The sequence below is a fragment of the Chinchilla lanigera genome, unplaced genomic scaffold, assembly GCF_000276665.1.
Source record: "Chinchilla lanigera isolate Chin_1 unplaced genomic scaffold, ChiLan1.0 scaffold00036, whole genome shotgun sequence".
In the NCBI taxonomy this organism is placed as follows: Eukaryota; Metazoa; Chordata; class Mammalia; order Rodentia; family Chinchillidae; genus Chinchilla; species Chinchilla lanigera.
This window is the reverse complement of record NW_004955437.1, coordinates 878,393-893,422: the sequence shown is the minus strand read 5'-3', so window position 1 is coordinate 893,422 and position 15,030 is coordinate 878,393. Positions and strand designations below refer to the sequence as shown.

Below are 15,030 nucleotides of genomic sequence, written 5' to 3'. Positions count from 1 at the left end.
CAAAATATAAAGCAAATTCTATCATATATAAGAATATATATATATATATATTCTTTTCCCTTCTTTCTTTTCTCCTATGAATGCAACTTGAGAGCATAATCATAGGTGAACTAAATCATACTCACATGTGTAAACATTGTATCATCTCCCTAGTGTAAAAACTGAAAGAGTAAATAAAATCTGAAATGTACAACAGATATTATGAAAAGGGAAGAAACTGTTCAAAAAGAAAGAACTGGGATGGGTGAAAGGAGAAAAGTTTTGTTGCCTTATGATACAAATGTGTTATTTATATAATACAGAATCTTTTAAATGAGTTGGGATTTTTGGAGCTCAGTAAGTAAACTTGAAAAGAACATATTTATTTTATTGATTAGCTTCAGAATGTTAGCTATAGATATTGTCTAACTACCCTCAGGACATTGTTAAATGTATTTAATCTTCCAATTCAAAATATCCATTTGAAATAAAAAGTTGCAAGGAATTTATGAAACCATGAATATGTAAAAAGTACTTCAATTTTCAAAATGCCATTTGAAATTCATGAATTAACATAAATCTGGAAATTGATTATGCTCGTACAATATAATGCAATAACCTTATCCTACAAATAAGGCTGTTTTATAACATGTAGCTTTTTCAAACTGTCCTTAGATAATGATCAAGTTCAATATTTTACTACTTTTATAATTAAAATGGTTTTATTTAGTTTGCTTTGTCTTCATCTCAGCAAATCAGAGATAACACGTATCAGCCCAAGTTTGTTAACTCTATCTTTCAGATATTCTCTACTGTTATTCTTCTGCATATTATATTACTTTCAGAGAAGTACAGCACTTTTGACACCACATTTCAGTACTGTCCATATTTCATTTGCAATGATTATGGAATCTAAGTTCTCTCTGAGGCATGCAAAACTCACTCTTGTTTTGTTTTGTTTGTTTTGTTTTAGGACTATCTCGGTCAAGTATTGGTAAGTTCCTGTGTTATACAATTACTCCATTATCCCATCAATTTCATGGATCAGTTTTTTATTAGTTTTGGTATTCACTGTTTTTCCCCTCATATGTAGGCTCTATACTTCCATTCAGTCTTCTTTGAAGGTTCTGCTGTTGCTTAAAACTCAATTTCTAACGCTGGTCTGCTGCAATTGGGTCACTTCCCGGCATACCCTGACCAACAGAAAGGGTTAATGGTGCCACTTTAACCATTTTATTTTCTTTTGTGAGCCTTAGATTTACACAAGAAGACTAGTTCCAGGTTCTTAACAATACAGGAGACATGGCACTTGATTTATGCTGATGGTCAGGTGTCAAAAACACAGCCTCCAAAAAAGACATTCAAGTGGGTAGTTAAACTTCCACCAACAAGATTACAGGGTGGTATACTGCTCTTGAAAACTTCTCTTTCTAGTTCTCAAACTTACATCTCCACTTTAATACTTAAAAATATATACTACATCCAATTATTCCAATTAATTAGCAGGGGTAACATAGCCATCTTGATAGCAACACTACTTTCCCTCAATTGACTGTTTCTCTTTTAATGAATGATCAAGAACTTCCTGATTTTGCTCTCTTGCTACCCAGCATCCCCACAGGTCATAAGTGACCTTTGGAAAGTGGAAACCCCTTGTAAAAGCAGTCATTTAGTAATAACTTGATGTAACAAAGAACTTTTCAAAGGAGAAAACAAGGAAGAAATTTAAAGAAAAGAAGGAAGAGGAGCAAAGGTATAGGGAAGAAAAGAAAAAGAGTAGAAAAAATTAAACAAGCTATAGAGACAGAAAAAATTTTCAGGGACTGAGAATTTAGTAGTCTTCCAAAACATTTTTATTCTCCTACTCAAAGAAATTAAGACATGTGGCATAGATCTTACAATCCTACTCTATCACAAGAGTATAACTTGAAAAACATACAAATGTCTGAAGTTTATACCTGAATGCAAATAATTAGTAGTTGTCCAGGAGCATAGCACATTACCTTGCAGCTGATAACAGAAAGAAGGAGGTATGATTCGCTTCTTCCCTCTTTCTCACACCTTTGCTGCAATGCAATGCCTCTGGAATCCAAGTTCTCCTGGAGACTTGTGGAACTCACTCTTCCTTTGTTTTTGTTTTCTTTTAGCACTATCTCGATCAAATACTGGTAAGTTCCTTTACTTTTCTTCACTGAGCATTTTATCTGAAGTTAATGAGAACCCAGTAATTAATAAAAGTGTAGAGAATTAAAATGCTTTTTGCTGCCAGTGATGGTTTTGTCAAAACAATAACTTTTTAAACTTAGAAAAAGAAAGAAAGCAGGTTGTGAAGTGGGCAGGCAGTAGGGGACAAAGGTAGCGCTGTAGTTAACGAAAGTTATTTTTACTGAGTCCATACATCTAGGCATTTGAGATGAGAGAGTGAAATTTGAAGAAATTATTCAACTTGGCCAAGGATGTATAGATATAAGAGGGTAAAACGGAAACTCCAAGCCTAATTTTCTTTTTCACTCCAAATCCACTGCTTATCTAACTACCCCCAGGACATTGTTAAATGTATTTAATCTTCCAACTCAAAATATCCTTTTGAAATAAAAGGTTTCAAGGAATTTATGAAATCATGAATATGTAAAAAACACTTCAGTTTTTAAAATATCATTTAAAACTCATGAATTAACATAAATCTAGAAATTGATTATGCTTGTTCAATATTGTGCCACAACCTTATCCTTTAAAAAGTCTGTTTTATAACATGTAGCTTTTAAAAACCATCCTTAGGTAATGATCAAGTTCAATATTTTGCTACTTTTATAATTAAAATGGTTTTTATTTGCTTTGTCTTCATCTCAGTGTCAGAGAAAATGTAACTTCCAACAAAAACAAATTAAAATATTGTAAGATTGAAATATGCTATGTAATAAACTTAGTCTTCAAGTTCTCCTGCCAGGGCCGAGGATATAGCTCAGTGGCACAAACACTTGCCTGGCAAGCGCAGGTCCTGAGTTTGATTCCTTATCCCAAAAAAAAGTTTTCTTGCCAAGTTTTCAGGGGACAGGCTTGCCATAAAAGTCCTCCAAAAAGAAACTAATTCAGTGAATCACAACTGCTATGGCTAAGATAATATAACTTAGTTTCAGGTTTATCTGAAAATTAGAACAATTTCTCATTTACACTGTAGGAATTAGCAACATTGCAAATGTACTTATACAACTGAACTGTATACTTTAAAGTGAACAAAATCGTTAACTTTATGAATATATATACTGAAAACCAAAGAGATTTTAAAAATAAGAAAAAACAGGAAATTCTATGGCTTTAAAAATAACAAAGACAGGGGTAAAAAGCAAAGCACACTGGGAGTCAAATGACAAGTGTTAACCCCTTGTCTGTCTCTGACTTGTTTTGTGCAGAGACAATTCATGATTTCTAGGTCTTTTGCTGGAAATATTTATAAATTGACCTAGGTCATCTAAGTCCCGTACAACTTTGACATTTTCTAGTTCTAGCTGACATTTTCTAGTTCTGGCTACAATAATTATAAATATTCTTGTTTACCAGAAAAAGAGGTGAATTTTTTAGTCTAATAGGAAGAGAAGGTAGGGAAAAAAATATGAAAAAGTTGGAAGGAAGGAAAATGAAACAATACTGGCACGTTATTTGTTCAGTTATCTGGCACATATGGAGGCCTACCATGTGCCAGGCATTATTTTGCATGCTGTGTCAACAAGATAGACATGGTCCCTGATTCACAGCACAGATTTAGTGAGCTAAGACAGAAACTAAGTCTGTAGAAAATAAATAAAACCGTTTCAGATTGCAGCAAATTATATGGAGAAAATAAATTAGGATGTGACAGAAGAAGACTGGGAGTGTGGATATGTAGCGAAGACATTAGGGAAAAAAAAATGTCTTTGAAGTGCTATTTAGACTGAACCATGTGTGGTGAAAAGCTGGCAGCTACAGGCAAACCTTAGAGGAGGATATCCCAGGCAGAAAGAAACCAACCTCCTGAAACAAAAGGGATTAGGAAGAAGTTATTGCTCGCTTCTCATCTAAAGTATGGAGTATTTCTTCATGAATTGAGAGTAGTGTAAGAAGACCTATCCAAAAACACTGTGAGCCAGATGCAGTGGCACGTGCTTATAATCCCAACACTCAGGAGGCTGAGTTTAGATCTTGAGTTTGAGACCAGCCTGAGCTGTATGAGTTCAGTGTTGGCCTGAACTACATAGTAAGACCCTGTCTCAAAAATAAAAACAAAACAGAAACGCTTTAAATATAAATTTGCCTATTAGAAAGAAAAACCACAAACTTAGAAAAACTTTAGCCAACTGTCCCTCAAAGGACTTCCATCTAGAAAATATAAAGAACTGAAAAAAATCAGTTCCCCCAAATTCAAAGATCCAGTCCAAAAGTGGGCACCTGAGATGAATACACACTTCTCAGGTGAAGGAATACAAACGGCAAATAAATATATGAAAAAATGTTCAGCATCATTGGTCATTCAAGAGATGCAAATTAAAACAACACTGGGATTCCATCTCACCCCAGAAATAATGGCTGTAATAGAGAAATCAACCAATAGTAAGTGCTGGCGAGGCTGTGGAAAACAAGGAACCTTCTCCACTGTTGGTAAGAATGTAGACTGGTACAACCACTGTAGAAATCAGTGTAGAGAGTCCTCAAAAAAACTAGGATTAGAGGTTCATTTGACCCAACTATTCCCCTTCTGGGTATTTTCCCAGAAGAATTAAAAACATTATACCACGGGGCTGGGGGTTTAGCTCAGCGGCAAAAGCGCCTGCCTGGCAAGCGCAAGGTCGTGAGTTCGGTTCCCGGTACCGGAGAAAAACCAAAAAAATAAAAATAAAAAAATAAAAACATTATATACTAATAACAATTTGTAATAGGCAAATTTTGGAAAAAAACCAAATGCTGGTCAACTGAGGAACAGGTTAAAAAGATGTAGTATTTTTATACAATGGAGTATTACTCAGCTAAAAGAAAGACAAACTCAGGGCTTTTATAGGTAAATGGATGCAACTAGAGACCATACTCATAAGTGAAATAAATCCAACTCACATGTGTAAACATCATATTGTCTCCCTAGTGTAAGAAACTTAAAGAGTAAATAAAATCCAAAATACACAATAGATATTGTAAAAGTGAAAGAAACTGCTCAAAAGGAAAGAACAACTGGGATGGGAGAAGAAAAAACTATATACATATATACACAAGATAGCTAAGATAACTATACTACTAACTTCTATTCGTTCATTGGAAGGAGTGGTTTGTGTTTATAGTGTTTGTTCAGTTTTGCATGCCTATATCTAGTATTCTGAGTAACTACTTCGAAGATAAAAATATGCAATATAACAACCATTGTTAATTTCCTATTATCTTGTTTTGAAATTCTGTGTTGTTGTTTTATTGTTCTTTCTCTTTAAAATAAAAAACAGGAGATATAATTTCCATGGTAAAGATAGAAAATTAATGTTCAAAAGATTTAGTAAATTGTCCAAAGTCACAGAGATAGAGAACAGCAAAAATGGGACTTGGGTGTTTAACCTCAAAACTATGTGTACCTCACTCCTGGGGAAGAGGTGCCTCCAGGTATTCCACAGTCTAAATTATAAGATTATATTTGTCAATCTTTATTATAGGTGAGGCACAGCATTTAAAAGCAACTCAACCTCTATGTAAGTATTTACAACTTAATTATTCTTTTGATCTTCTACAAAGCGCCTCCCATTGGGAGGCTGGGAAAGTGATGAAAAGCAGACAGACAGACGGAGAAAAGGAAAAAAGGTTGCTATGTTACAGTTTTCTCCCCCTTTCTTTGCCCTTGAGGTTAGTTTCAAGATTCCCTAAGTAACTAACTTCTTTACATTGCAAAGGAGAAACTATTAAAAATGAAATTAACTCATTAAAGCATAAAGGACAAATTCTGAGACTACAGAGAGTAATTTATGAAAACCAAATTTGTGAAGGAAGGGAAAAGAAAAAAAGGATAAAAGGATAAAATGGAAACAAAGCTTAAATAAGGAGGGGAAGAAGAGCTGAAGTGAGGGGAAGGGGTTGGGGGAAAAAAGGAATCAAGATACATTATATACAGATATAAATTCCCTATGATGGATGTGATTGTTATGTATATCTAAATTGTACCAATAAACTTAATTTTGTTTTGTTTTGTTTTGTTTTGTTTTGTTTTTGTTTTTCTTCTGGTACCGGGAATCGAACTCACGACCTTGCCCTTGCCAGGCAGGCGCTGTGCCGCTGAGCTAAATCTCCAGCCCCAATAAACTTAATTTTTAAAATAAACAAATGTGTAGAAATATTTGACAGAATACATGAACACTGAGAACAAGAAACATAACTGCAAGGAATATGACAATATCAGTTACCAAAAGAACAAAAAGAAAATCCAATTACCACTTTACTGACTTTCCATGTAAATTTAAAATGTGATAAATGCTTGATATGGAGCACTGAAATGAATGTCCAGACTTAATTTTTGTGTTTGCATTTTAGCCAGCACTCCAGGATCTATCAGTAAGTTTTTTTTTTCTGTGCTTTAATTTTCATGTGTTTTGCTTTATAACATTTGTAGAATATGTAAGGTATTCATATTCATAACTTTTTTATTTGCTCCTGCATAGATTGACAGTCCTGTCCCCTTCTTCATTCCCTGCTCTTACTTTAATAAACTATGCTGCCTCTATAAGAAAGTACTATCAAAACCCGGGCATGGTGGTGCATGCCTGTAATCCCAGCACTTGTGAGGCTGAGGCAAGAGGATCGTTGGGAGTTCAAGACCAGCCTGGGCTACAAAGTGAGCTCAAGGCCAGCCTGAACTGCATAGCAAGACCCTGTCTCAAAAAAAATAAAAATAAAAATAAAAAATAAATAAAAATAAATAAAAAAAAGATAGTACTATCACATAATATTTCCAAAATCTTGAAGTTCAATAGCAAAGGGAAAAGTGCTAAGGACGCAAATGGTTAAGAGAAAGGTAGGAAAGTTCCCCTGCTTGAAACCCCAGTAACACTCAGATGAAGAAAACATGATGGCCATTCCACTGCCAAGAGTTTCAGTGGCATGCAAAGAGGCCCAAACTGTCTTTAATCTCACCCCACTGTGGGATCCGTGCAGCTCCACCTGCCACGTCCCAGCCAGCAGCAGCTAGGGCCCCCTAAGCTGTAAGTATTGAAGTATTTATAAACTTCATTTCTTCCTCCATTAAAGTGGACACTTTGCTCATGGTAGCTATATTCCTAATGTTTTCCTAGAAAGAATGCCAATGCAAACTGTATTTTCCTATGTAAAGAAATATTCTAATTAATTCTGTTTTTTCAATATTTTAGCTGGAGCTATTGGACCTATAAGTGAGTTCCTCTTATTGTTTTCTCATTTGTATACTCTTTAGCCTTCTGTAGGGTCTGGCACCCTCTCTGGATTTACTTCTTTCCATCCCTATACTTAGGGATTTCCCACTCATATCTTTTGATTGCACTCAAATCTGAAATCACCTGATGCCAGGACATAGGGCAAAATGCCCTCAACTGTCCCTAAGTTGAAGAAAGGGAAATGTTAAATAATTCATATTGAAATTTCTTTCATTTTATTTGTATTATTTATATTTTTAATTACTTAAATTTCTCCGTTAAGATGGATGCTGCCTGACTTGATCTGATAGGAGCAGTATGAGGCTCCCCGCTAAAATTATCAATAGTCTTTGTACTAGTTGTTCTTCCTCTGGCAGAGTTACTTCATAGTTTCTTTAGAAAGAACACTGGTAGCATGGGAATTCTGTTAATGTCAAGCCAGATTGATTTTCCTCCATTTTTATATTTCAGTGCAATTCTCAGCACCTATCCGTAAGTATCAAATTTGCTTCTCCACTCTGGTCCCTTTGATATCGGACCTACAAGGTCTTGGGGATTGATCTGCCTGACCTACTTTCTTAACACTGCGTTTTGCACTCCTCTAGCATTCCTATTATACAGTTTCCACAGAGGCTGTGCATGAAGTAGAGTGACCACAAATCCCACAGGTTGACATGAAAAAAAGCAGAAAACAAGATCAAAGTGTCCTGTTAGAGGCACTCATAATGACCCAGCAGCAAGGGAAGGCATACTTTCAAACCACAAGTCTCTCAGGAAATGACAGAAAATGTAAGAAGAAAAATATATACATTACAAATTAAGATGGAGTGAGTCTTCCTCAATCTTCTGAAGGGTGTCAGCCGTCACTGCAAACAAGAGAAGGCCTCTGTTCTTACAGGTCGCTTACACTGTACAATACAAAGCCCAGGCAAGGTTGCCACATATAAGCCAACCCGTGATCTTCCCAGTTTCCATTTATGATAATCCCTCTAGTGGGTGTTGGGGGCAAAGTATTTCCTTCTTAGCAGTGCTACATGGTGATGCTCTCTTTCCTCTCTCCCTCCCTCTTTCTCTCCCTCCTCCTGTCCCTCTCAGCTGGAGCTACTGGACCTATCAGTAAGTTTGTGGGACCTATCGTAAGTTTGCTGTTCAACTGAAAAACTGTAATTTCTTAAAGTACCTTAGGTTTCCATGTAGAAATTTCAAAGGCTAATGTTCACCTTTTCCTGGTCTTTTGGTTTTTCTCTGCCTGGCATTTCAGTAGGTCATTAGTGATTTGTGAATGTAAATTTCACTCATAAATATAACACTGAAGTCCAGGCTAAACCCTTATAGGTGACTTCCAATGACTTGCTGACATCACACAAGGGACTTTAAAAGAAAAAACAGTGGGATGAAAAGTGAAATAATGGGAGAAAACAAAATTATAAAGTTTAAATGAAAAAACATTTCTCTAATCCTCTACAGAGATTTAAATGAACCAAAGAGCTGACTTCTACTTAGTGCCTTTGGTGTACTACTTAGTACTTTGTGTTTCTACTACAACCTACTTTGCTACCTATCTGTTCAGTGAATGTGTGAGATGGAAAAGCCTCTGTGTGTGTGTGTTTGCCATAGCATTCCCAGTAAAAACATCAACTACCCAACTGCAGCTGACCTTGAGTTTAGTGGTGTACACTCTTAATAGGGAAAACATGAATGAAAACTATGGCCACTAAACCTGAAAACATGTATTGATTTGTTTCACTTTTTTTTTTCCAGAGCTCTCTCAAAAAACCATTGGTAAGTCATCTAAGTCTCAATTATAATGGCTTTTGGTCCTTTTCAGAATGTCATCTATTTCATTTCAATGATTTATGCCCACAGATGGAAAGACCAAGTGCTTCCGCTGCCTCATTATCCCACCCAGAACTCCCATAGGTTGGAGTCACCCAGGTGCTACAACAAACAGATAATAACTATGAAGCTGAAATACAAAATGAAAAAATAATCCCCTACAGGCATGGTCCTTCCTGAGCTATTCCCATTTAGTTTTTCAGAGCCAATAATTAATAAAGATTTAGAATACTGCACCTAAACTTGATTTATGTGCAAATATTTTTTTCACTACTAGATTATCTTTACTTTGTAAAATAATGCAAATTTTAAGTGTCTTTTCATTTGTAATTTTTCTAAAAAGTTTTCTCCTTAACAGGTAGGTTTTATTCTCACCAACTTTTAATAACTTGCCCTACTACATTTTTCCATAGAAATGTTATAAATAATGGTTAGACTGCAAATTGCAGTTGTTCATAATTATTTTGTTGGATCTACCCAATATTCCAATACTGAGGGAAGACAGGTGTATACTCTAAATACACTCATATTTAGAGTAATGAACAATGAAGTTGGGATTGAAGTTTTACTGTTAGTTTTGTCCGCTATCACTTTTGAGCATTACAGTGAGCTAGTAACAGTGAATAGAATAATGTTGGAATTCAAAAAGGAAAAAAGGCCTAGGGGGGTTGGGGATATAACTCAGTGGCACAGCACCTGCCTGGCAAGCATAAGGTCCTGAGTTTGATTTCTGGCACCAAAAAAAAAAAAAAGAAAAAAACAAAAAGGCCTAAGGGAAAAAAAGTAAGAGAAAAGCAACACGAAATGTAAGACAGAAAATGAAGATGCTGGTTAAAGCGAGAAAACACGAAGGAAATAAAAAATTAAAAATGAGTCAGATGTGGTTAACCATGCCTGTAATTCCACCACTCTGGGAAGCTGAAGCAGGAAGATCACAAGCTTGAGTCCAGCCTGGGCATTTTAGCAACTTAGTTAAACCCTGTTTCAAAATTTAAAAGAAAAAAAAAAAAATTAAAAGGGCTGGGAATGTAGCTCAGTGCAAAGGCCCTAGGTTCAATCCCCAATACCACAGCGGGCTTGGTGGGGTGGCTGGAAGAAGAAGAATCACATGGATTGGCAAACAGGAGGAGAAAAAATAAAGGAAGAGTAAATGAATATAAACCTGAGAAAAATAATTAAGAAAAAGTGTACAAAAAGTCACACATTCAGAACGGAAAGGGAAGAAGAAAATATAGGAAATGTAAGAAAACCGGAAAAAAACAACTTGAAGTCCAAAGCTACTGACTTATATTGAGAGGGCAGCTACCTAAGAGCTCAAGGGCATATATTTATAGATAATATTTGTAGATAAAGCCAAAACAAATATTATTTTGCAAAAGAGCTAAATTTCTACCTTGGCTACTGCTCTTAGCCCAATATACGCAGATCTGGAAAAACACTTTCTGGCTGTTTTACACAGGAAAAAAAATTGCCATTGAAGGTTTAAGGGTTATGCATCAGATCTGGTGGAGTTTCCATCTTGAGCTCCTTGACTGAAGGGCTGAGGAAAAGAAAGACACTGCAGTGCTCCTGGGTCGAGGGTCTTTTTACATTAACCTGATCGTGCAGACTCAAGATTATCATAGTCCTCCTCAGGAACTAGTCTACTAAGTAGGACCAAATGTAGGAGGAAGCACGGACTGCCAGTGGGGCAGCACCAACCAAACTCCTGGGAGAACGGTCCTCACAGTGATCTAGGCAGGCACCCACACAGCCATATAGAACCATTCTCTTTAGCTAGCCATCAGTGAGCTGCCCTGGCTGAGAAGCCCCACCAATCCCTCAAGAGCCAAGACCCCCCATTAGAACTCCATATGCATAACCTGTAAGGATCCCATAAGGGATATGCCCTGTTGTATGTCCTGTCACTACACTGCAAGAAGCTAAAATTATGGCTCAATGGATACTTCCAGTTCTCCCAGTTTGGAAGAAGTTTATCCATCAAGGATGATTCTCACCTAACCAATGTTGCTAGGTAACATAACAGGAATAGGCTTCCAATCTTTATCAAGTAACCAGAGAGATCAGGGCCAGAAAATCTACCGGAGGTCAAATTCACATTAAAAACTAGGGTTTTGTTGATTTTTTTGCTCACAGAACGTAAAACTAATCAAAACAGTAGCCACCACTGTTAGTCCCTAAAAAGCTAGAAGCCGTAGAAGGAACTGAATTCTCACCACCTACCCTCATGCCTACCCCCGCACCATGCTTGTTGATGAGAAACAAAGATTTCAGCATAAGGATAGATTCTAGAGAAACTAATGTTCTCTGTTCCTAACCAGAACAGAAAATGCAGTTTTATCTTCCTCTAATGTCTCCTATGCTGATAAGAATCCCACAAAATTCTCTCTAATGATCTCAATTTTCTCTAAAGTTCTTGCTAATGATCTCAGACATGACTTCACTTCCTCTCCCCTATTTTACCTCTCAAAGCCCCACTCATAGAATAAAAATAATTTTTAAAATGTTCTTAAATACAATAACCACACTAATATGCCAATATGGATTTCTTTTTAGTGCAAACTCCAGGGCCTATTGGTAAGTTGCCTATATTTATACATAATAGCTTATCTCTAGTGGCTTCCTACTATGCCTAAAGGATTTAAACTCCAACTGTTTACATTTCTGGGTTAAAGAGACTGAAAATCATGTTTCACAGCCTTTCGTTTCCTTATATACTATCTCCCTAAATAACCAATCATATTTTAAAAATAGAAATCTCATTACCTTAAGACTCATAATAGGTCTGATTTTTCTCTAAAAATAATTATAATGATGTGTCAATAATCATTTAAAAGCTTCCAAAGCAAAGATGAAATGGAATCTGGGGAGGATGTAAGAAATGAGCAAGACAGCAGAACAGAGATGGCTGAGAGGAAGGAAGTAAAGCAATGTGAGGGGGAAAGGGATGAAGGAAGACGGGGAAAGCAGTACCATTAGCAACTACACCTCCAACACCTATCAGAAACAGCAAGAATGCAGTGATTATCTTTCCTTCTAACTAAACCAAGGTTACACATCTCCTATGGGAAGATTTGGTTCTTGCAAAGAGGCTAGATACAGCAGCTATGCGGTAAAAAATTAACTCTAAATATTCTAATTTAATTGAGATTGCTTTGCATTAAACAACCACATTTGTTTCTACTTTTAGTACAATATATGGGACAGAGAGGTAAGTTCTTTGTCTAGTTTTTTGTATTTGGTATTCCCTGATCTTCTGTTTAGAATGCCTACTCCCTATCCTAAATATGTCTATTGCTATAGCAATAACTATAGGGCTAGGAATATGACTTGGTGGTAGAGCACTGGCCTAGCATTCACAAGGTCTTGGTTTCAATTCTCATCATTGGGGGAAAAATTTTTTTTGGTTTTTAGACAGTTTCTACCTGAGAATCCTCCAACATTTTGGTTTTTGTTTTGTTTTGTTCTGTTCTGTTCTGTTTTAGAAAAAGTAAAAAAAAAATCTCCAAGTAATAGCCACAATAGTTCTATAATAATAATTTCAAAAGCACCAGAGAAAGAACGCTAAGTGGGTAGCCTTCTAGTTCTGAAGTGTTTTATAGTTTATAAAGGGCCTACATAGAGATAATGAAGACAACATAGAAAAACAATGAAAGACAATGTAGGAAAATGACTAAAGAATTTTAAAAATAAATACAAAAGGGAAAACAACAAAATTTAAAAGACTGAGATCTTGTCAATTTTCTGAGGCAAGGAATTCTACTCAAAGTCCAGTCAAGCCTGGGCTCCCTATTCTGCTTCTCCAAGACCTTTATCTTTCCTCAAGTCCTATTCGCCTTACCTTATCCTCTAGTCCCAGATATTCTTCACTTAAAAAACAGAAAGGCAGACAGACAAACAGACAGACAGACAGAGACACAGAGGAGAACACTTCAGAGAATATGATATTTCAGTAGCTACATCAAAGAGTCACAGACCACATATGCAAGAGAGTAAAAGGAAAGTTTGTGTGTGACTAGCTAGAGAAAAACCAGAGCCAAAATGTACCATATCAAAACAACCCCAGGACATGGGAAATTCTGAGTCTAGAAATTAGGTGACAGCAGTCCAAACTCTGTTTTGTTTTGTTTTGTTTTGTTTTGTTTTGTTTGATTTTTTTTTTCTTCCGGTATCAGGAATTGAACTCATGACGTGGCACTTGCCAGGCAGGCACCGTGCTGCTGAGCTAAATTCTCAGCCCCAGTAATCCAAACTCTGAGCCAAGCCAAGAAGAAATTACCAGAAGGCAAACCAGTTGTATTCAAATAAACATCCCTTCACCTAGCTGACTCCTCCTACTAGATAGCAAGTAGTAAGCTGGGCACTGATGATAAAGTCATGAATAAGAGAGAAAGAGCCGGCTGGTGCTCTTGGGGAACACAGCCCTCTAAGATACCATGGGATACTAAGTGCGGAGACAACAGGCAGCCTCCCATACAATCATGACCACTATCACCACTAAAATGGGATTTTTCTTGCCCTAAATTCTGATTCTAAATGTTTTTATCAATGAATAAAAGTCACCACTAATTGACTACTCCCCTGAATCATGGCTGCCTCTTCCAGTATCTTTTTAATTACCCTCAAAACATACACCCTCGGAAGTTCTCATAATTCTTATGGGGGCCAGAAATCTAAGCCAGGGCACCTCAAAGGATCTCACTAGAGCTACGGGAAGGTTCCTATGCAGCCCAAAGTCCCCTACGAGGTACCATGTACCAAGAATCTATATGTGTAGATGGACTGATTGTCCCTTTATTCTCCTCAGATTGACTACGTATCACCTATCTAGAAACACTGGAAGTATAGTGATGTATAGTGCTATTTTTATTCCTTCCAGCTTTCCTATAAATTGGTGGTGGTTAAGAGAAAGTGAAAAATATACTGATTAAAATTAAGACTTTAACAAAAATTAGTGGCTCTGACCAAGCCTAGTAAAGAGGAGTGGAGAAAATACTTTTCAAACCAATTAAAAGGTCAGGTAAGAGAAAGTTTAAAGATGAGAATGATGTAAGTACTCCAAAGTACAAGTTTCAGACATTATGAACCTCTACAAGTATTTCATGTATTTACCAGTCCTGAATGAAAGGAGCAGGATGAACAAAGTCTCACTTTATCATTTAATAATCATACTCCTGCCCCAAACTAGAAGGCGGCCTGAGGTTACAGAGAAGGGCTCTAAAGCCCAGGCACTACACGGAGATAACAGGCAGGTTTCAGAGCCTCCTGCATCTTCTCCATAGTTACCCTTTTTCAGGACTAGCATGAGATAACAGAGTTCTCTTGGTTCGATAAACACTGACTTCTTTTTTCCACTTCTGTTTTTCTACCAGCTCCAACTTCAGAAACGACCTGTAAGTCCTATTCCTGTTCTCATATGATGGTCGTCTTTGGCTTCCTACAGGGTGTGCGATCCTTTCCCTTTCTCCTTGTTTCTATCTTGTAGAAACACATGGTCCTCCAACTCTTGATTTTATTTCACTATCTAGTTGGTGTCACTAGAAGGAACGAATAAAGAATGTAAATCCCAATGATCACCCAAAAGTAGATGAAATGAAACTACCCAAAGTTTATAGTAATTTATCACCAAGTGGGGAAGGACATTTGTATTTAATGAAAGCTCGCACAGGTTGGTAGAAATAGGGAAAAGACAACCAGCACAATTTAAAGAAAATACCAGTCCTCTTCAGGATTTCAAGGAATTATCAGTCACTGCAAAAAAGGAAGCAATAAATCATCTCCTTTGCTGGGAGAATAAACAGAAAATTGAAAACACACAAACACACACACA

General features: G+C 36.5%; 1 protein-coding gene across 4 annotated transcripts in view; it reads left to right on the top strand.

Moving 5' to 3' along the window:
• Positions 1–15,030, top strand: part of LOC102007696 (chromosome unknown open reading frame, human C6orf10) — an 85,022-nt gene that overhangs the window by 21,777 nt on the left and 48,215 nt on the right. For 3 of the 4 annotated variants that reach the window (XM_013516717.1, XM_013516716.1, XM_013516715.1), the window contains exons 9-17: positions 953–973; positions 2,127–2,147; positions 5,643–5,678; positions 6,511–6,531; positions 7,344–7,364; positions 7,836–7,856; positions 8,460–8,480; positions 9,126–9,146; positions 11,757–11,777. In XM_013516717.1, coding sequence (XP_013372171.1) covers positions 953–973; positions 2,127–2,147; positions 5,643–5,678; positions 6,511–6,531; positions 7,344–7,364; positions 7,836–7,856; positions 8,460–8,480; positions 9,126–9,146; positions 11,757–11,777 — 204 coding nt within the window. Of the gene's footprint in view, positions 1–952; positions 974–2,126; positions 2,148–5,642; positions 5,679–6,510; positions 6,532–7,343; positions 7,365–7,835; positions 7,857–8,459; positions 8,481–9,125; positions 9,147–11,756; positions 11,778–12,390; positions 12,412–14,572; positions 14,594–15,030 lie in introns of all 4 variants that reach the window. The other variant, XM_013516714.1, reaches the window with a different exon arrangement.